Source organism: Pagrus major, chromosome 19 (genome assembly GCF_040436345.1).
Source record: "Pagrus major chromosome 19, Pma_NU_1.0".
Taxonomy (NCBI): Eukaryota; Metazoa; Chordata; class Actinopteri; order Spariformes; family Sparidae; genus Pagrus; species Pagrus major.
This window is the reverse complement of record NC_133233.1, coordinates 27,052,051-27,074,717: the sequence shown is the minus strand read 5'-3', so window position 1 is coordinate 27,074,717 and position 22,667 is coordinate 27,052,051. Positions and strand designations below refer to the sequence as shown.

Genomic DNA, 22,667 nt, shown 5'->3' with positions numbered 1-22,667 from the left:
CAGGAGGCATGGCGGTTATCATGGCTGTCACTGTAGCTAACACCAGGCTGGCTACATGGTGGGGGACGAGCCAGAGACAGCCCAGTCCTCCTCACTGTCAACAACAACAACAACACCAGAAGCAGCACATGGACATGAGGACGAGGCCTCGTGTTCAGCTGCAGGGACACAGGAGATGTTCCTCTACAAAGTGACATGAGGCAACATGGCTGCTCTTTTGGTGAATCACCGTGAGCGAGACAGATGAAGAGGAGGAAGAGAGGGCAGGGATGACAGCTGAATGTGTGTATGAGTGTGTTTTTCTGTGCATGTGTGTGTTTGTGTGTGTGTGTGTGTGTGTGTTGCTGGTCAGTCTGGCCGCTCTCCATCTTCCTGCTTAGGTGTTGATGAAACTCTCAGTGTGGGCTCAGGACAGACTTGGCTCCTGTAAACCCTCCTGACAGTTCAGCAGCACAACAGACAAATATCAAATCAAGGGAACACACTGAATCTAACGCACACTGTGTTATTGTCGGCACAATGAAGCATGAACAGGTCAGGGTGTTTTGTTTTTGTGTATGCTAAAACACATGAGGATATGCACAAGCACTATATTTCAATGTATATTTTTATAGCTGCAGGGTCATTATTTCACTCTTTAAGGATCAATAAGATGTGGCATCCCATAATTCCTAAGGCCCTGTTGCATCCATCCTGAGTGATCTGATCACAGGTGGGCAGCTCAAAGTACAGGTGTGAATACCACTAAGAAGAAGAAGGAGAAGAAGGAGGAGAAGAAGATCAGTCAGAATGGATCACACCCTGTCTGATCTCCAGGTGCTTCACTGTAATGTAAATGACGGGTCTGTTTCAACTTCAACTGATCTGTTTCAATTCTCCAAATTTCTCTGAGCTCACTGTTGATGTTCATCTTTAGGTCTGAAGACACTAAAGTTTTAAGACACAAAATATTCACTGAATATTTCAGTGAGCTGGAGAGCAGCGAGGATGTTTGGCAGACATTTCTATTCAAACTCTCTGACCTGTTCAACCCTGCAGACTATCATTATCCAAAACCTCCAGGACTTTATTTTAAATTCCAGTCCAGAGCCTCAGGTTATCAACAATGTGAAACAATGTGGAAGTTGCATAAAACAACTTCCCAACTGACTCTTCATTTACTGTCACAACTGACAAGGAAAAGCAGCAAATCCTCACATTTAATGAATGAACTGATTTACTGATAATCAATCCTTCAGCGCTTCAATCATGTCAGCACAGATACAAAACAAGCAGTGATTTGTGCTTCAGTCAGGTGCACAACAGACCGACACAGACAGCCGAGGAACACTCTGATCAGTGCAGTCCACCACGCTGTGAGTCTGCTCTGCAACCAGTGGCCTAGTTTGACATTAGACACACTGCTGCATCTATACACCCCCGGGCACGGAGTAATGCAGCGTATGAGAGTGTGTGTCGCAGCGGGGCAGTGTATCTGTTTGCATGCCACATCACCACAGCCACCAGGATCGATCAAAATCACCTTCATCACACCGAACTCTGCTGCTGCTGCTGCTGCTGCTGCTGGTTCTTATTCCACACGCATGTCCTCTACATTAGTCCTGGTCTGTGGAGAGCTCGTCCGTCTGGAGGAAGAACCTGCTCCGCTATTTCACTCTGGAAGTTAAAACTTCAGCACATGAAAAGCTGAGACCACCTGCTCCCCGAGGGTTTCGTCTTCAATTGATTAACGAACTGCAGTAAAATGAGGCTCAAATAAAAGTAACGTAACGCTCGTTTCAGCTGTGCTCCTCAAATGTGGTGAGACGTGTTAAAGAAATTAAAAAAATCACATTTACTAGAAATGCTCAAAAAGTTGCTCTTCAAAATATTACTTTAAATATTGCTGTTTCTCTGTTCAGTGTCAGGTGCAATATTAGCTTTTATTATGTTTCGATATCGTTTTATTCATTTTATTATTACATATTGCATTTTATTGTTATTGTTTTATTGGGATTAATAAAGTTCTGTCTCATCTCATCTGATCTTGTGTGTGACCAACGTCACTCAGTTCACCAAAATATGTAAATCCATCAACACCATGCTGATGGAAAGAAGGGCTGAACAATTTGGGAAAACAATCTAGCTTCACTGTGTAACAGATTTAAAACATGTGATGAAGCATCACCACGTTGATATACCATCAATATATTAACAGATCTATAATCTAATGAAGAGACGAGAACGCACAACAAGCTCTATGGAGCCGTTTGATGTTTTCTTTGTTGTTGTTGGACGATGAAACTTCACCTCCATCAGGATGGGGCGAGGAGATAATGACTGGATTTAATTATTGGGTGAACTGTTCCTTTAAAGCCTGAAGTCCTGCGCCGACTCGTGTTTAATTACTTCACCTTCATCGGTACATTTAATGCTTATACCCACCTCTCGCTCCTTTCTGTTGGTGGCAGCTTCTGATAAAAGGCCGTGACTAATGAGGGGAGTTAATTCAGGCCGTGCTTATTTAAGTTAGAGATATTATCACCCAGAGGATTTAATAGCTGCCTGCCGGCCTGATCAGCGGCTGCGATTGGAAGATTCAGAGGAGAAAAGCTGCGACTTAGAGACAGAGAGAACGAGAAGGAGATGACGGAAGGAAAATCTGACACAAATATGATTATAAATACTGTGAAGAAGTCGAGAAGTGACCTCTGTGTTCACCAAAGCAACGACGCTGCAAGTACTGCTGCTAAACTCACACCTCAGTGGACAGGACGCCGAGGCTACGTCAGCAGAGGGTTTTACATCTTCATCAAGGAGCTGACAGCAGACGGTGGTGTCCTTTACACTTCATCTTCATCAGAGAGGAGGAGGAGGAGGAGGAGGAGGAGAGGAGAGGAGAGGAGGAGGAGAGGAAGAGGAAGAGGAAGAGGAAGAGGAAGAGGAGGAGAGAGGAGAGGAGAGGAGAGGAGAGGAGAGGAGAGGAGAGGAGAGGAGAGGAGAGGAGAGGAGAGGAGAGGAGAGGAGAGAGGAGAGAGGAGAGAGGAGGAGAGAAGAGGAGAGGAGAGGAGAGGAGAGGAGAGGAGAGGAGAAGAGAGGAGAGGAGAGGAGAGGAGGAGAGGAGAGGAGAGGAGAGGAGAGGAGAGGAGAGAAGAGGAGAGGAGAGGAGAGGAGAGGAGAGGAGAGGAGAGGAAGAGGAGAGGAGAGGAGGAGAGGAGAGGAGAGGAGAGGAGAGGAGAGAGGAGAGGAAGAGGAGAGGAGAGGAGAGGAGAGGAGAGGAGAGGAGAGGAGAGGAGAGGAGAGGAGAGGAGAGGAGAGGAGAGGGAAAAGCCGAGGAAAAACAGGGAGAGGAAGGAATAGAAATGAAGGAAAGGTCAGGCGAGGACAAGGGAGGAGAGGAGAGAAGAGGAGAGGAACAAGAAGGAGATGTGAAGAGGGAGAAGGGACCAGACAGAACGGGAGAAGAAAGGTGAGGAGAGGAGGAGAAAGGAGGAAAGGAAAATAAATCAAAGCATAATAAAGGAGACAAGACAAACAGGAGAGGAGAGTAAAGGAAGAAAAGAAAATGGAGGGACGATAAAGAAAGCAGAGTTGTACAAACAGGAGGAAAGAGGTAGAAATGAACAAAAAGAAAAGTTGAATCGGGCCTCTCTCTCTTCAGAGCATGACGGGGCATCACATGAGAAAACAACAGCATGGAGCTGAAGTGGAGTGAACACAGAGAGCTGTCTCATCTCTGGGCTGTTTATAGAGACACAGTCCTTCTAACACCACGACACTGTCTCCAGCGATCGCTCCTCACTGTCCTCCGTCTTTCTCTTCACTCATTCATGCGTAACGCTCTCAGCCAGCCTTCAATAGAGCCGTTTCTCATCCCTCCGTCCTCTCTTCCTCCCTCTCTCATGGTGATGACTGAGCCTCACAGTCCCTCTGCGCCTCTCAAATCCTTCACGTCTATTTATTTACTTTTTAAAACTGCGTCGAGCTCGGTCTTTGTTCGGTATCTGTCGCTGCCGTTCCCCTCCTCGTCCCCATTCAGCAGATCCTCGGCTCCAGCCATGAAAGATTAGAAGGAGGGTTACATAAGTTTCCCGTCGTCGTATCTCCCAGCAGCACTCACCATCTTTGTTTCTCACAGTCGGATTTATTCTCAGTCTCCCCTCTCGCCTTTCAGTTGCTCTTTTCTTTGTCTCTCTCTCTGTCATTTGTTTCGTGGTGTTACAGCAGGTTGAACAGCGACTTCTCCGCTCAGGCTTAATTCACTGATGTTTTTGTTGTCAGGAAAAAGCCCTCAGTCGCTCTTTTAAACCGCTTGTAATCAGAGAGACTTGTATGTGAATCCTGTCAATGTAAAAGGAGGCGAAGAAGCACAAATTGAGTCTCAGAGTGTTTCTTGGAGTGAGCGGCACATCCAGGAGAAACTGGATTCAGCAGCAGCAGATCTTCTGTCTCCAGGATAAAACTGATAATCTGCAAATTCATTCACATCTGTTACGTGTCATTGACATTTCTATAAAACATCATACCACATTCATAATCCGTGGTGATGAGCTGCCTTTCATGTCAGGAGGTGGAAGCGATGGTGGCGAGAAGGCTGCCAAGCCAGAGACCACTGCTCGAGACTGTGCTCCAACATTTGCAAGAATGAAACCTCGGCACATTTTCCAGCCGTGTTTGTGGCGACAGAACCAGGTTTTTATAAGACAAAACATGAAGCTTTCTTAACTCTAACCAATATTTAACGTATCGTTTCAACATATCCATGGTTTGCAGAAATGTACAGTGGCAACTTTTATTCTGGCGAGGAGATTTTTCATGTACATCCATGTTGTCAGAAGTCACGATCACGGCATGCTCCACCAAATATCGACTGGACTGTGTGGACTTTAAAGCGTCCTGCAGCTGCCACACAATGCCAACACAACAAACATCAAGAGCAGAGCAGTGGAGCTTTGTCACAGATCTAGAAGGAGATACACTCATCTTCCACCAGCTCCCTCGGCGCTAAGATGCATTAAATGTAAATGATATCATGTCGTACAGCTGCTGCAGGATCTGTTTCCTTCCCTGCTTGTCTCCGGTCTCAGTGAGACAATAAAGACAGAACTGAACAGAAATGTTTCTCTCTGTTGCTGCTGAGGAGCTCAGTAAGACAGCAGTAATCTGGGTTATGTGGGCAGCTGCGTTACATAATCACACAGTCTTTATCACAACAATCTGAGCTGATATTAACATTCACACCACATGTTAAACCACGTTAACACGTCGACTTACACTCAGAGCGAGAGAACGGGACAGGAGAAGTGACCTCTTTAAGACTTCAGCCACATCAGGCGCACGGCTTCGTACGAGCAGCTGGTGAGCAGCGTTACATAAGCAGCTTTGATTATTACTAATTAGCATAAAGGGTAACTTAATTAAACAGTAATATCTCACACAGGATGTCGCCTGCTATGAGCGTCGTCATCAGACTGTTTCTGTTCTGCTGCAAAGCCGGAGCTGCTCATGTTTTAGAGCTCAAACTACAAGCGAGCATCACTGGATGATTCTGCATTTGCTTCTCGTGAAAAAGTAATCTATTACTGACAAGAAGAGTCTGTGAGAAGATGTCCAAGATTTGATATTTTATGTTTTTAACCTCCACCAAGGAAGTTCCAGTATGTTTTCACCCGTGTCTGTCGGTTTACACAAAAACTACTGAACAGATTTCCATGAGTCTTGGCTGGAGGAAGCGTCTGGGCCCAGAGTAGTCCTCCTCTGGGACAGTAAGCTGAATATCTTTAGGTTACGATGCTATCTTGGGTAGGAGAAAACAATATATCAGCTCTTCATCCACCACTGCAGATGAAAATCTAAGTGACGTGGTTCAGGAATAAATGCTCACAGACGAGGTGTTTTAAAGTTTTGTTCTCTGACTCTCTCCTGGAAGTTACATTGACAGGCGACCAAATGAAACGCACCGTTACCTCGAGGAAACTTTGGGATTTCCCTGGTTTGAACAGTTTAATCTACCGGATATTCAGCATTTTCAAATTATCGGCATCACTGATTTTTCTGTCAGACTGTTGATAAAATAAACTAATTTAAAAATGTCCTACAACGTCCCGCCTACAAAAATATCTGATTGGTAACATGTATCAATTAATAGCCTATAAACACTGAATGATCTAAGTGTATTAAATTAATGTAGTGGAGAGGAAGTATAAAGTAGCAGAAAATGGAAATACTCAAGTAAAGTACCTGAAAAATATACTAAAGAGCAGTAAAAGTGTGTAAAGTAAAAAAGTATCGGCCCTGAATAAGTCTCATCAGTCGACCTCTAATCTTGGGCTTTGGGAAACACTGGCCGCCATTTTTCATCATTTTCTGACATTTTTATGGACCAAAAATGATTTATTGAAAAATAACCAACAGATGAACCTGAAAACAACCATCAGCTGCAGATAAAGATGTTCACAGAGGTCTCGCTCCACAGTGAAGAATGTGTCAGCAGTTAATAAAACAGCTCAGAGGTCAGAAGGGACCCGGGTTCACAGAGGGCAGTCATACACCACAGATTAAATCTAATCCCATGACCTGTCATAGGAATCCACACGTTTGTCTACACACGTGTGTTTCTTTGTTGTTTCTGTGTCTGCAACTTAAGGAAATGGCGCCTGCTTTCCATCCTCGCTTCAGTGCAACCTGTTGTTTGTGACGACTACCTTCCTGGTTGTAATGGTCCTTTAATAAAGTCAGTTCGACTGTGCTGAGCCTCATGTGCTGCTGTAATCCTGCTCCCCCACTCGTCCCCCTCCTTTCGGTCAGCCTCCCCTTCCTGAGCTGCAGATAGGATCTTAAGAATCACGGGACCACGGTCACAAAATCACAGTTCAACCCGGGTGATTTTCATTTTCAAATTCTTCTTCTTCTAGTATTTCACAACACGCAGGACAAGTGTTTGGAAAGAAAGCTAGGTGTGTCCTCTCTGAAGCGTTGTTGTTTTATTTCTTTGGTTATGTGCATGAAGGCGAGAGTAGAAGGGAAAAAGAGAGCGTCCCACTGCCGTCAATAGTCGTCATCTGCAAGAAGGCTTCACATCCGCTGGATATCACCATCTTGAACTTTGCACTCTTACAGCTCAAAATGCCACAAAAGTAGTTTCAGTGTAAGAATAAAAACATGCATGTTGTTGGAAAATCCTGCAGATGGAAAAAGAAATGTATGCAGAGATGAACATTTAGTTTAATCTATTGAACTACGGCTGCATGAAACAAAGAGGGTCTGGTGCAGATCCAGACCTTCTGGAGGAATAAACACCTGGAGTCTCATCAGACCTCATCAACCTGCAGTGAAGGTAAACTTGTTTCTTCTGCCGGATCTTTGCTGCTCATTTCTTTTATATTTGAGCCAAACAGGACTCAATATTGCCACTGACCCACGAGGCTAAGATGCAAATATCTCTGTGGTTTGGAATAGTTTGTTAGAGGTAAAATGTTCCTTTGACTCTGCTTCTTGTTTTCAAAATGACACAGCTGAACAGCAGCAACTGCAATAAGACCAGGAAGTGCAGATTCTGCTAATTTTGTGGATCCATTCGGATGTTTTACAATCCAAGAACCTCGAGAACGAACCGAAGCCGCTACAGAAGAAATGAAAGCAACACAGGGCCCAACTGAGAACTGTTACTGTTGTCATGACAGTGCCGACCGCAGCCACGGCTCAACAATGGAGACGGATCAGACGCAGGACACAATAAGCCAAGAAAAACAACAGCTCACACCAGTTATGTCGCACTGAAAACAAGGAGCCTCACAGAGACGCTCTTTAATTACAGGACGCTGAGCGCTACATGTAGCACTGAGGTACAAAAGCAAGGGTCTCGGTGATGAGTAAGAAATCCCTGCAGGAAGTCTGCAGCTGCGTTCTGCTCAGTAAACAAACCTGTCGTACTCACTGTACATACGGACAAACAGACGAGAGAGAGACAGGCAGCAGGCAGCAGTGACAACACAGTGAAAGACCTCGGCTGGAAAACTATGTTCCACCTTTAATGGACAATAAAGTTTGTTTGTTTATTAGTTTTTTTCCCTCTTGAAAATAGTTTTCTGCCCAAAAAATAACTGAACAAATTCATAAAATATATTTTTTCTTTTACAAGATCCTCATGTTGTGTCTATATTCTGCAATTTGAGGATTTCTGCGGGTTCACTGAGCGTTTTCTCTTTTTCAGTCACATTCACACCTGGAAGCTGCTCAGTAAAACACAGGCTGATCTGCAGCTGCTGAGCAGTTTCACTGGAGCAGTCAGGGGTTAAGGGGCTTGCTCAAGGGCACCTCAGTGGAGGTAATGAGGGAGAAGCAAGTGCTACCTTTCACTTCCCCCACTCAGACTTTTCCTGCCGGTCTCAGGGATTTGAATCGACAGCCCTCCGGTCACAAGCTCGCTTCTCTCACTGTTATTTATTCAGGGATGAATATCGCAAACAGAGTAACTTGTCATCCAGAACGTGGGGGACGAAGTTCAGAAACCAGACATCAGACCTGACAGTCAGACTTTCAGTTGTGTTTTTACAGCGGCCGTGTTAAGTGGAATAAATAACCCTGCAGGTCCTTATTGGGCTGCTGTGACATTCTTCACCTGAGAGCTAACACACAGTAAAAACACACTCTGAAGCCATTAGCTCGTCTGTGGGGGACAGCGAGGAGGGCTGACCCGAATTAACCTACAGATAAACACCACCATGTGATCTGGTACTTATCTTTATATCTATATCCAACAAGTGCAGCACGTTATAAAGGAAATAAGATCAGTGATGTCCACACAGGATTTAACGCTCTAACAAAAGAGACTTTTCAGCTGCAGCCGTCAGGACTGAACTGCTGTTTGTTTGCAGGAGGGCGAGGGAGGTCTGACAGGAAACAAAGACGGTGTGTTCGACGAGCTGAGAGGAAACGCCTTTTTAACCTCACAGAGTCAAAGGTCACTTTAACCTCTCTGCCATTAAGTCCACTGTTGTGAGTGTGTCTACCTGCATGTGTGTGAGTGTGAGTGTGTGTGTTTGTAGAGCCAATGACAGGAGGGCGAGGTGGACACAAGTGTGTGTCTGTTCTCCTCACTGCTGGCTGCGATTCAAAAGATCTTTATCTGCGACACAACTACAAGAAATAACAAACCAACTGTTCGATTCACAACAAGTATTTATTATCTTTTTAAATTGAAGGAACAGTTCACGCAAAAATGTAAACTCAGTCATCATCTCCTCCTGATGATATAAACTCAGCTGAAGTCTCGTAGTCCACAAAACATTTCTGGAGCTTCACAGTAAAACAGAGTTGCAGCATTCTGCTTAACAACTGAAGCAGCTGAGCTTGTTTCAGTCTCCAGAAGCCCTTTAATCAGAAACTGATTGGACAAGATGTTGTTTACATCCTTTTTCAAGTGAAATCTTTACCGTAGCTGCTAGAGGTGAGGAAACTTCTAGATTATAAGATGCATCGCGATGCAGATGTGGAAGATTCTGCATCGATGCAGAGACGGAGCATAATCGAGAGCTTATGTTGATTGTTGATTGTCCGGCCTCAGCTGGACAATAAAGTTAGGTTGCAGCATTGTTCCCATGCTTTGAATTGTGGGCGGACATTAGGCTGACGGTCAGTGTTGGGCAAGTTACTTTCAAAAAGTAATTAGTTACAGTTACTAGTTACTTCTCCTAAAAAGTAACTGAGTTACTAACTGAGTTACTCCACAATAAAAGTAACTAGTTACTAGTAAAAGTAACTATTCCGTTACTTTTGCGTTTCTCGCCCCCGTAACCCTCACCACCCGGCCCCCACCTTCTCAGCGTGTGTTTCATAAGCCAGATGAATAGAGTGCACAACAACAAAGACAAGTACCTGAGTTTTGCATTTATTGTAACTCCATATAAATTACAATGGATGATAGACTTTTAAAACATTTTTTTTAAAGAGAAATACACAATCTAACAGTCTTAAACCATTTTTATAGTAGTTTATATTAAATGTTTTTTTTTCTTTTTTTTTTTTTTTCTTTCTTTTCAATGTATGGTGCTTAAATGAATGTACAGATTTGTGTAGAAGTTTTAACGGTTTGTGATTTTATTGTTGGACCCCAGGAAGAAGAAGCTAAAAGCACCCGCCAAAGTTCTTTCAAATCTCTGTACCCGGCGCTATGCATGCGGAAACACATACCCAATTCTCTGATTGGCTGAAGACGTAATCTCACTACACATCAGCCAATAATTGCTGAGACGGCTCTCTCATCCTCCTCTCTCTCAAGCGACTTTGAGTATCACGCAAAGCGCTATATAAAACTCATGTATTATTATTATTATTATTATTATTATTATTATTAAGACAGGCACACACGAGTTCAATCATGAAGTTAAGGGAAAAAAAACTCATTATGCGACTAGTAACGCACGGTAACGGGGTGTCGGATATGGCAACGGCGTTACAGTGACAGTCAAAGTAATTAGTTACATTACTCGTTAGTGAAAAAAGTAACGGCGTTAGTAACGCCGTTACTAGTAACACCGTTACTCCCATCACTGCTGACGGTACTTATGTAGGAGGCATGTCGATCATCTGTGAGTGATCTCGGGGCACATGTCAGATTTTATGAACTTGCTGGGAAGCACGAACATGACGAGACTTCAGCCTCACAACAATTACTAATCACGTTAGCCATTTTCACTTGAAGCTAACACCTGTAGCCATAAATAATAACTGTTAATGTACAGCAAGCCCAGCTAATCAGCCAAGATCTGAGGAGGCGCTGTCAACTCTGCCGTCTTACTCTGAGAGAGATGTGTGCTGCAGAGTCAACAAACGCCTTATCTTAAAGCTGCCACGTGAAAGCAACATATTGTAGATTACAACAAACGTGTAAGGCACTGCAGATGGATACAGGCTGCTGTAGTCTGATCATTGGAAGGACTTTCTGAATAATAGGGGGATTTAGATGATAAGTTGCCATGTGCAGTGATACAGATCAGTGAGGAGGATGTACACTGAGATGCGTCGTTTTGCATACGAACCGCAGACAGCTGACTCTTAATCGCATCGTGAAGATTCACACCTCTAGCTAAGCTGCTAAACTCAAAGCGTTAGCACGCACCCTATCTGACGCTGGTAACACATCCTCATCCTCATCCTCATCCTCATCTTCATCTTCATCTTCACTGTGCGCTCCCAGTTTGGTTCAGTTCAGAAAAAGATTGTTTAGCAGACGCTGTTTTACTGTGAAGCTCCAGAAATGTTTTGTCGACTACAATTGACTTCATATTTTTGGGTGAACTTAAAATAAGTGATGAAGTCGTCACAATTATAGGCTTCAGCTCTCAGATCATTAACATTACAAACAACCATCAGCGACAAGGTCAAAGGTCACAGCCACAGCCTTTCCCTTCTGCAGCCGCAAGATACTAGCAACAAAGTTTCCAGCACACGCTGTGATTTACTCCCAACATCCATCAAACACAGATCCAACTTTCACCTCCCTCCACATTCTTAATCTAGCTGGTGTCTATGAAGGTCCGTCCATGACGACTACAGCTTCTGTCGGGGCTATAAATGCTTGTGTTGTGTATCATGGCGAACAGATAATAACAAGCAGAGCATGTTAGCAGCACAGAGTCGGGGCTGTAAACAGAAGCAGCAGCGGGGAGCGGAGCAGGGCTGGGCTCGCAACCAAAACCACCGAGAACAACCACGGACCGTAACCATCGCTGCTATAAAAACCTGGAAGGGTCGGCTCAGATATGAACAGATGCACATAATAACACAGCAGCTACAGCCAGAGGATGGTGTTTACACCCGGAGAGAGTTCGTACACAGGAAAATAACACTTGAACTCACAGTCTGAAGAGTGCAAGCGAACAATATGCTAATTATAAGTGCATTATAATGAGAGTTATATACAGTACGTGACATGAGAACATTGAGAGAGAGCAGGACTCACGCATTGCAGTAGGGTTTCTTGTCGTAGCCCTTGTAGTTCTTCATGTTCAGGGTCATCTTACAAACCTCGCAGTGGAAACATCCTTTATGCCAGTTCTGGAGACAACACACACACACACACACACACACACACACACACACACACACACACACACACACGAATGCAGAGTCACTGTGGCTGTACCAGATAGTTTGAATCATTCATAATTTTGACATTAGAGTTGCACCAGTGTGAGTATTTCTTTGACTTCTCCTCCCTACAGCTGAACACAAACATCTGAAGGTTTCTACAAAGCGTCTCACATCGCGTTCAGATTACATGGCTAGAAGATGAGGGCGGCGTTCCAACTAAGCAAGAAGACAGTGACAGTGTTTCAACATTTGTCAGTGTGAAGCAACTGGATATTTTATAAGGAGACATTGAGCTGTTATTGGTGATAAAAACAGCCATTTTAAGCCAAAACACAATCTTTTCTGAATCTGAAACAAGTTTCAACATATCTGTGGTTTGCAGAAACGTACGGTGCCAACATTTGTTCTGGCGATTGCATTGTAGGGGTGAGAAGTAATGAAGTACAAATACTTCATCACTGTACTTCAGTAGATGTTTCTGGTATCTGTACTTTACATCTGAACACAAACATCTGAACTTTCTCCTCCTCACATTTTCAAAACAGGCTTGTTACTTTAGTTTGATGCATTTGAGGTGAATTATGGATTATTGTTATTTGGCGTCATCGCCATCGAGTTCAACCTTTCAGTGCACATCACGCACGGCAGACGCAGCGAGACGAAACAAAGACGATGTAAGAAGACAGAAACAGACAGTTTGTCAGTTTAAAGTTTATTTTCCAACGTCAATAAAGTGTCAGTTTGTCATCAGCCTGTGAAAATATGTCATTATAAAGACGACACAGCCAACAGTGTCGTTAGCGACGTCGTCTCCTAACTTAACCATTGTAGAGCTGCTCCTGTATATTAACTTTTCACAGAACTGCAGTTGCAATTGTGATATTCATCTTTTTTACGACCGTTCCTGAGCCCAGTCGGCTCCATGTTGGTGTTGAGTGACACTTTATTGACTTGAAAAACTATCTTTCAAATCCTAACACAACATGTGTAGTTTATTTGTCTCTCTTTATCCACTCATACATATTTTTCTGAAGTAAGGACCCATGAGGTCCAGCGGAGAGGCCGTGACTTCACCTCTCTGTGAGGAGAAAAGGTGTGTTAGTGTCTCGTATCTGCAGCCCTCTGCCTGGGTTGGGGTTATTTTCTCACTTTGCTGCTGTGCTCAGAGGAGGAACTGATGACAATATTAATCATTTGATCACATGACCAAAACTCCATATTTAGGTCACCGTGCTGAGAAAGTTCAGGCGACGTGGCTGCTGCTCATGAATGAACCTCGAAGCCGTGATTTCACCTCTGCTGCTCAGTGTGGCGTCGCTGTCCCGCTCACAACACGCCTGTCAATCAAACGACAGGGGCGGGACTGTCTCCTTTGTGTTTTGTTGATGATGCAGTTTGACAGCCAGTGTTTAGAGAGAGGCAAATGGAAATCTTTCATCAACTAAATATAAATACAGTCGGAGGCTGGATGAAAACTGACGTGTGTTCAGATCTCAGTGTGACAGACTGAAGTAAGTCGGTTTGCTGCCAAACGTTTGTTGTTACAGCTCCAGTTCTGATCGGCCTCCATCTGTCGTGCATTAGGAGTGTTCGAATCCTCAGAGGGTGAATCGGCACTAAATTATCTGTTTGAGTTGTTAATGTGGTCGTATGCCGTCTGTATTAATCCTGTGTTGGAAACGTGCTGGATTTAATTTCTGCCGTCAGGGGCCCCTCAATCAAAACGATGAAAACTTAAGACGGTTCGGTGACGTCGTGACCTCGGGCACAAATGCTCCAGACGAGGTAATGTTTTAGTTTTATACAGCGACAGGAGACCAGCTGAACATTGTTGGAGAAATTTGGGATAATGTGAGTACACAAGTCGGCAGAATGTAACAAAATTCAAGTTGTTTTTTAATGCAGAAATGTTACATATTGTATTTGAAAGCCAGGCTTTCAGGACAACGTTTTCCTAGTGGCCAAACTGGTAATTACAGCGTCACGTGACGCACCGGGGCCCAAAAAGACTTCACCCCTACCTTAGATTTTATTCCCACTCAGAATTTTGTTCTTATGTCTTTGCAGCTAAAATGTGAAAGCAGTGACAACGAGTCCTCAACGGGCTGATTAAATGGGCTTTTGTTGGACACAGCAGCCAATTTCTCGCCCTCACACTCTCTTTCTCACTTTCTCCGTACACTTCTTTGTTTCTCTGCCAGCGTCTTCCTCTCTAAACGCCGCCTCTCACATTGTTTAAGCTCAAGTCGGAAGATGAACCTCGCTGGTTCTTACAATCTGGGTCCTTTTGCTTCACTTTCCCAACCAGCACACAGTATCTGCTAACAGCTCTGTGAAATGGGAGCCTTTTATGATGAAATGCGGGAGCTAATATCATGTTCGGTGCCCACATGCTGTTGTGTCATCGGATGCCTCATAGGACAGACAGTGAATGCATGAGACTGCAGAAGATAAATAAATAATTTATCACCATTATGCAACCGAATATTACAGAGGTGTTACCAGGCAAACACAGAAACCAACACTTACCTTTGTACACTCGCATAAAAAGGCAAAGATGTTTATCTAGATGTTATTATTATGTGATTTTTATGACTATTTCTGGTGTTTTAATATGTATTTTTTAGGGTATTTCTGTATCTGTAATAATGGCTCGTTCACGGTTTCATTTAGGAACTTCTATAACTACTCATTTGTAGCATATTTATACTTTTTGTACATAAATACCATCGAAAATATAGGGACAGAAACACAAAAGAGGGAAATTGATAATAGAGACGATTGTACAGACAATATGAATGGTGACAAAGGAAAAACAATCTCTATTAAAAGTCATCATAAGCTGATTATTGTGTAAAAAAAACAGGCAATAAAAAAGAAACATAAAATCTACAGAAGAAAAAGAAAATAAATGTGGAAATATGAAGACAAAAACAAAATACAGAAGAATGTTTATAAGCATTTTCATTGTGTTTTACATGTATTTGTTTATTATCTATTCATATATTTTAAAAATACACCGTATGTATTTATTTTTGCACATTACTCACTATTTGTTCTGTGTATTTGTATTTATTTTTATCTCTTATTCTTTTCACTATTGCTTTTGTGTTTTCCTCGATGTTCTCGCTCATTTATGTCTCTTCATATATCCACGTTTATTTTCTTATTCTTGTACAGATGCAGTTGTTTTAATGGCACTGTGATGACTCCATATATGTGCCTCTCTTAGGCTGAATAAACATATATTAAATGAGCATTTTGTGAGGTAAAGTGTGCTTAATTAAACATACACGCACATCTTATAAGGTTTGCTATAGCCGCCACTAATTTAATCATGATTATGGGTTTAACATTGTGTGAATGAGTATCAACTAAATCTAAATAATGGATTAGTGGACAGAAAGTCAATTAATGGAGATTATGATCATCAATAAAACTTGTTTTTACTGTTTTATTTGGTGTAACAAAGTGATAATGTCATTTTGATGTATTTGTTTTACATTTTATTAAAGCCTGCTGAAGGAGATATTTCAGTCTGAATAGATTTTCCACTGCTGTGCAGGTGTTTTGAGCTTTAAACCCAGTGACAGGTGTGTTTCTTCCTCCACCTGCGTCTCCAACAACTTCGCCAATCTCGTGATCCGACTCCACTTTGAATTTAGACGTGCGCCACTTTTGTCGGTTTTGTCAGACTTATGTAACATCACTGCATTTATGTGGAGAATTAAAAACACACCTGAGTGTTTCTGCTCGCTCCTCTCTTTCCCTACAAAGTGCTCACCTTGTCCAGGCAGCTCACTTTCTCCGTCGGGTAGACGATCTTCCCGCAGCGGGCGCACTGAGGGTTCATCCTCCAAACCTCCGCGGGGCTCAGTCCGCTCGTTACCCCGAGGTGCAGTCGATGTAGTCCAGCCCGAGAGTCCCGCGAGTCCCCGCCGAGCCGCCCGTCAACCAGCGACACCGTGAACTGAAGCGAAAGAGGCTGAAAATGTGTCAGAGAGACGCCGTCAGTGCTGCCTCACTCAGCGGCTCCGCGTCCGGACTGAAGGCTGGAAGATGCTGCGCCGGGACCCACCGCTCCACCGGCTACAAGCTAGCAGCAGTTAGCTGGGAGGAAACCGGAAGTTCACCAGAGGAAAACAGGAAGTGGCTTTACGTGCTGTTCAAAGCATAGAAACATTAAATAACATTAAATTACTAAAATAAAGTGACTAAAATACAATACAATACAATACAATATAATACAATACAATACAATACAAAAGTGACTGAAATAAAATAAATAAATTAATAAAATGAATAAATTAATAAAATGGCGGGAGTTAGCTAGGAGGAAACCGGAAGTTCACCAGAGGAAAACAGGAAGTGGCTTTACGTACTGTTCAAAACATAGAAACTTTAAATAACATTGAATTACTAAAATAAAGTGACTAAAATACAATACAATACAATATAATACAATAAAATACAATACAATAAAATATAATGAAAGAAAATAGCGGGAGTTAGCAAGGAGGAAACCGGAAGTTCACCAGAGGAAAACAGGAAGTGGCTTTACGTGCTGTTAAAAACATAAAAAAAATTAAATAACATTAAATTGCTAAAATAAAGTGACTAAAATACAATACAATACAATACAATACAATACAATATAACACAATACAATAAAATATAATGAAAGAAAATAGCGGGAGTTAGCAAGGAGGAAACCGGAAGTTCACCAGAGGAAAACAGGAAGTGGCTTTACGTGCTGTTCAAAGCACAGAAACATTAAATAACATTGAATTACTAAAATAAAGTGACTAAAATACAATACAATACAATACAATACAATACAATATAATACAATAAAATACAATACAATAAAATATAATGAAAGAAAATAGCGGGAGTTAGCAAGGAGGAAACCGGAAGTTCACCAGAGGAAAACAGGAAGTGGCTTTACGTGCTGTTCAAAGCATAGAAACATTAAATAACATTGAATTACTAAAATAAAGTGACTAAAATACAATACAATACAATACAAAAAGTGACTGAAATAAAATAAATAAATAAATAAAATAAATTAATAAAATGGCGGGAGTTAGCTAGGAGGAAACCGGAAGTTCACCAGAGGAAAACAGGAAGTGGCTTTACGTGCTGTTCAAAACGCATAAAAATGAAAAGACATTAAATGATTAAAATAAAGTGACTAAAGTAAAAAAAAAAAGTAAAATAAATAAAATGGCAGGAGTTAGCTAGGAGGAAACCGGAAGTTGAACAGGAAGTGGCTTCACAGTTCAAAACACATTAAATAAGCAAGTTAGCGAGGGGGAAACAATAATAACAATAACGCTTAAAAACTATTTGTTTGTCGTACAAAATATTAATATAAAATAATTTTGTATTCATTTTTATTGTTACAAGAGGATGTCAAAATTAAAAAAAACACGTTTTCAATATTTGGAGGATTTTTTTAGAAGCATTTTTATTGTCAACATGTAGATTCAGTGACACAGAAACAATATAGACCAAAAATATGTTGTTCTTCATAACCCTCACCCATGATTTAATCATTGTGTTCTGAGCAGGACAGTTTAGACAAAGATACTCAGTGCTCCCTCACTTACTGACCAACATACTGTATAAACTGATACAGACAGACCCAACTGTCCCTTACAAATATGACATAAAATCCAAATATAGTATACAACAGCAACAGTATTTTGTGATGGAGCATTCAGTAGCTGTCTGTTTATGCCTCCTCTCGTACTGTGAAGTTTATAAAAAATACATTTTACTGTTATATTTTGTGATGGCTCCTCTTAATGGGCTTATTTATCTGTGCAGTTTTTATGACATGACATTAAAGAGTGACCTGACACTAACTCTGACCATCAACAAGCAAATGACTCCACCTGCTGGCTGATGAAGGTATAAAGTCACTGTTTTTAGATGCACTGAGGTAGATCATTTAATGATAGCTGAAAAACTTAATGACACCTTACAGAAAAAAATACAGCAGCATAAAAACACAAAAGTCAAGTAAGATAAAATGACAACAAACATCAAAAGTGTACGATAATCAAACATGTATATCATCATTGATCTGTAATAATAACGACTACAAAGGTCATAAAAAGTGCTACAGCATTTAAGACATTTGGTCACAGGTGTGTTAAACGGACTAATCAGTAAAAATGAAATTCTTTACATTCAACATCTAAAAACTGTCCATATCTACAGAAGGAAAATGAATAAAAGACTTTGGTGAGGAGAAATCAATGATTGTGATGGGAGGGGAAACTCTTCTGTGGTAGTTTTAAAGGACGATCAATGATGATCAAGGAGGTCACTGGGTCAACAGGTTCTGCCTGCATCACCTGTTCATTTACCTTCAGATCAGCCCAAGATGTTCACAGAGGAAGGGGTCGAGCTCACAGAGGATCTCAATCATCTCTGAACTGGCAGCTTCACCTTTCTTCCTCACTGTGTCGATAACAAAACAAGCTTTGTCTCTTCTGTTTTGCATCTCGTCCGCTTCCTCCCTCTCAGGATCAGTCAGCACCGTTTTCTCCAACAGTTTGTCCAGCAGACTTTTGAGAACAGGTCCTGATATCCCCTCGATGAAGCTGCTCCGTACGTCAAACAGCTTCTTGTTTGGAGGCAGATTCAGAGCGCTCTGCCCACAGGACTTCTTTAGTCCAGCAGTTGAAAGACAAACTCGTCTCTCCCAGACACTGTGTCTGTTGGTGTCTCTCAAAAACAGTTTAATATGTTTCAGGATTTTCTCCAAATCCACCTGGAAAGATGGGATGTAGTTGTCATAGGACTCCTCATCAAATTCAGCTTCTTTTGGTTGAACTAGAACTGAGTCGTCTTCAGGACAAGTGGACAGTGTGTATTCCTGCTTTGGCAGCAGTTTACAGTGTGAGGATGTCTCTATGTAGAGCTCATCTCCAACATTTATCTTCCTGGTGCGCCGCACATTTCGGAGCACGACGTTACCTGGTAGCATCAACACATTGAGGAGAGATTCAAGATCTTGATCATCTGGAGGCCTGTAGAACAGCAGAACCAGCGCTCGGACCGGGAAAAGTGGTGAGTCTTCATCCTTGACGTTACCAAAACCAGAAAACCCTGTGATGTTGATGATCACATGAGTTTCTGTTATCTTATGAGGGGGGATGAACTCGATGCTCTCATCCTTCACGTGAGCAACTGACAAGAATCCACATCCAGCTGTGGAGCGGATCTCACAGTGTGGGAGATGAAGCCGACACACAGACTGCTGCAGACATTTGATGTCAAACAGGGGTCCTGCAGGCTTCTTGTGATGTTGGGCCAGTAGCCTCCTGTCCCAAGAGACGACCCTGTAAACCACGTGTCCTTCTCCCTCCATGTGGAACACCAGGCCTGTCACACTGCACTGGTACAGGCCTGGGCAGGAGCACAGGAACCGGTAGGTTTCATCGTTCTCATCAACAGTGACATCAGGTGTAAACTCCTCAAAGCTGCTTTTTAACAGCAGGTCAGGTAAGCTCTCTGATGGTCTGAGGGTCTTGTTCTCTGCAGAGCTGATTTGACTCAGTGAGGGAACGCTGTGAGAACGAGGCAAACAGCTGGAGCCTCTTTGACTCCGACCAGGATCTGAAGACAGTTGGAGGTGAGGACGGGTCGGCTGGGTGTTTGTGACTGAGGACTTCACAGCTGTAACAGGTGCCTCCATTTTAACCAGGGCGTCACTGTCACCTGCTGCCTCACAGTCAGACGGCACAGACGACAGCTCAGATCTATTTTCTCCATCTCCTGTATGAATGTAGTTAAACCTGAGGCCATCATCATCATCTGTGTCCAGAGGATCTGAGATCTGGTCTGATAACTCTTGAGAACTACAGCTGGAGCCTCTTCTGCTCTGAATGCAATCTGGGGCAGGTAGGAGGTGAGAACGGCCTGGTAGGGGGGCTCCAGCTGACTTCTTCTGTAATATAATATGTTGCTCCATTTCCTCCGGGGCATGGTGGTCACTCCCATGATTCCTTGTGAAAATATTTAAAGGGCGGAGTAAACGGTGGAGTAAACGGCGGAGTAAACAGCGCAGTAAATGGCAAGCTATGAGGGAGTTTCTGCAGGTGCGCAGTAAGGTAAAGTAGGTGATCGGGGGAGTAGGTGGCAGTGCACACACCAAACGGATACGATCATCTTCCGGGAGTTCATCTCCTATATTATGGAGCAACTGTGCGAGGCGCTTTACTTCAGGAGGAGGGGAGGATACAATTTGATGTAACTCATCTTTAACATATCCGGAGCTGGACATCTCTTGATTATATTTTCTGTTTCCAGCGTAAAAAAAGACGGGAAAGGAAGGAGCTCTGTACACGGGAGGCCTCGGGAACGCACAGTGGAACGATTCTAACACGGTTCCTCTTCTAGCAAGCAGCAGATATTCAGAAGCTTTCAGCGCGTTGTTTAAAGGGATTTCCGCTCTCGTCTTCTTTCTTAGCGCTGAAAAACACAAAGCAGAAAATGTCACATTAATTTCACCCAGAAACCAACTGTTTAACTCCAAATACTGTGATAGTAAAGAGTCTGACAGTCCTTAACGAATTCATAACATGTGCTTGGGTTAAATGAGACATGCACGCTGATTCTTGTCCATGTTCCCGTGTTTAGTTGTGGATCCACCAAAACTAAGATTGACATCTTTTCCACTTTACACTGAAATATGAGAAATCTGGATCAATCTGGAAATAAAGAAAATCATTGCATTTCTCATGAACAGTTTAACTGACAAGACGTTTTTGTGGAACACTGTCAAATCTCGCTTGGACAACGTGAGTCAGCAGGTTTTTACTAACTTGTGGAGTCCATGCCAGCTCGAGTCCACGCTGTCACTAAAGCAAGAGGAGGATGAACCAAATACTGAGATGTTCTTCAGCTTTATGGGAGCGCTGGTGTTCACACTGCCAGCACAGGAGCTTTGGACCGGGATGGGACGGGTTAGCGGGTTAGCTTCAGTAGATATCTCTGCAACACAATACACAGATGTCATAACATCAGATTGTTATTCAACTTCTGCTGGTAATTTTAGTTAATTTTTGAACATGTTCAACTCAAATTCTCACATAAAGCACCTTTAATCAACTCATCGAAAAATCATCTGATTCATGGTCCTGCAGGTTTTACACTAACTTGTGGAGTCCATGCCAGCTCGAGTGTATGCTGTCATTAAAGCAGATAAAATATCCTGACATGTTTCCAGAGGAACTACAACCAATATTCTCTCTCTCTCATTTAAATTAATTACCTGTTGTGATCTACTTGATAAAGGTGTTGCAAGAAGTGCAGAAAATATCCCAGACTCCGTTAACAAATCGTGTGATTTTAAGAGTTGTTGCATCACGAGGAGAAGCTTAATCAACTTTGTGTAACAGCTACATTTAATTATAAATCATCGGTACCTTCTTGTAAATTCGGCATTAAATAAAATACATTAAGATGTTTCTTTCCTTGTAAAAATTGTCAGTTTGTCGCGGCATCGTCGTAAAATCCTGCTTCGTGTCTGAAGTGCGTCTTACCTGCCAACAGCTGACTGAATTCACTGTTTCAACTGATTTACAAGAATAAGACACACTGACGGTTAACATGTTAAATTTTACACACAGTAAAAAGTCAGGGGAGAAAGTCACCAGACTCCCTTGAAGAAACGCTACATTTTGAGACTCGTTGCTGTAGGAGAAACTGTGTCAAGTTTGCGCAGCGCTGTTTGCGACACATTTAACTTTTTGGACATAGATGTTGATTCGGCAAACGTTATACATGAAGATATGTCTGTGTATCCGTCTGTTCCAGTGTTGGATGTGAACTACATGTGCAGATAGAGCGAGGAAGAGAGATCCGATCACAACAGGTCACACAGCTGCTACTGCCCGCAAAGCTCAGATTATAACTCGAACCCTGTATATATATGAACATATACATATACATATACATATACATAATACATAATACATACATACTTCATATGTCTCCATTTTAACATCTTGTTCCTCCTGACTGACGCAAGCGTCCATTCTGTGCCCGGCTCGGACTTCTTCACTTCCCACTTCCTGTTGATGCCTCACCTGCTGCTGACACACCTGCACCAACAGGGCCGTAGCCAGGATTTTAGAAATACTGGGGTCATGTCAATGTCATTTTGAAGTCTGTAGTATAAATATATGCATTTCTCTGCATTTTGACAGAACCAGTGAATCATGAGGAAAAACCATCAGCGCCAGCAAATAGATGAAAATTGGATTTGGATGAGTTGCAGCGGCTGTTTTTACTTGTTACAATTACTTAATAAATGTTTTATGGATCATTTAATTGTTTCTTAACAGGAAATGATTTAACTAAGTCTAATTAACTATAAATTTCAGTATGTCTCAGATCCTGGCTACAGCCCTGGTTGTATTGTTGGTGCTGTGTGTGTGATTAAGACAAAAGTGATTTTTTACATTTTTGATTTAATCACCTTTCAGGCTCTGTATTCGTATTGTCAAGTCCATACTTATACAATATTTTGAGGCTTTTTAAGTGACGTTTAAAAGTCATAATCTAAACTAAAGGGG

The 22,667-nt window shown here is 42.3% G+C and overlaps 2 protein-coding genes across 3 annotated transcripts in view; both read right to left on the bottom strand.

Annotated features, from left to right (window-relative positions):
• The window catches only part of LOC141014354 (LIM zinc-binding domain-containing Nebulette-like), a 30,217-nt gene extending 14,127 nt beyond the window's left edge, over nucleotides 1-16,090 (bottom strand). Inside the window, exons 1-2 of the mRNA XM_073488093.1 lie at nucleotides 15,857-16,090; nucleotides 11,942-12,036 (exon numbers count right to left, since the gene is read on the bottom strand). Coding sequence (XP_073344194.1) covers nucleotides 11,942-12,036; nucleotides 15,857-15,925 — 164 coding nt within the window. The 5' untranslated portion in view covers nucleotides 15,926-16,090. The remainder of the gene's footprint in view (nucleotides 1-11,941; nucleotides 12,037-15,856) is intronic.
• A 1,441-nt stretch (nucleotides 16,091-17,531) lies between these two features.
• Nucleotides 17,532-22,160, bottom strand: LOC141014251 (uncharacterized). Of its 2 annotated transcripts, none has more exons than XM_073487973.1 (3): nucleotides 22,074-22,160; nucleotides 20,913-21,081; nucleotides 17,532-20,559 (listed from the first exon to the last, which is right to left on the bottom strand). In XM_073487973.1, exons 2-3 carry the CDS (start codon nucleotides 20,923-20,925, stop codon nucleotides 18,452-18,454), a joined length of 2,121 nt encoding a protein of 706 aa, XP_073344074.1. In that variant the 5' UTR covers nucleotides 20,926-21,081; nucleotides 22,074-22,160; the 3' UTR covers nucleotides 17,532-18,451. The 2 variants fall into 2 exon arrangements, with proteins under 2 accessions (XP_073344074.1, XP_073344075.1); XM_073487974.1 differs by having other exon boundaries at nucleotides 22,070-22,152.
• Between the last annotated feature and the right edge of the window lie 507 nt (nucleotides 22,161-22,667).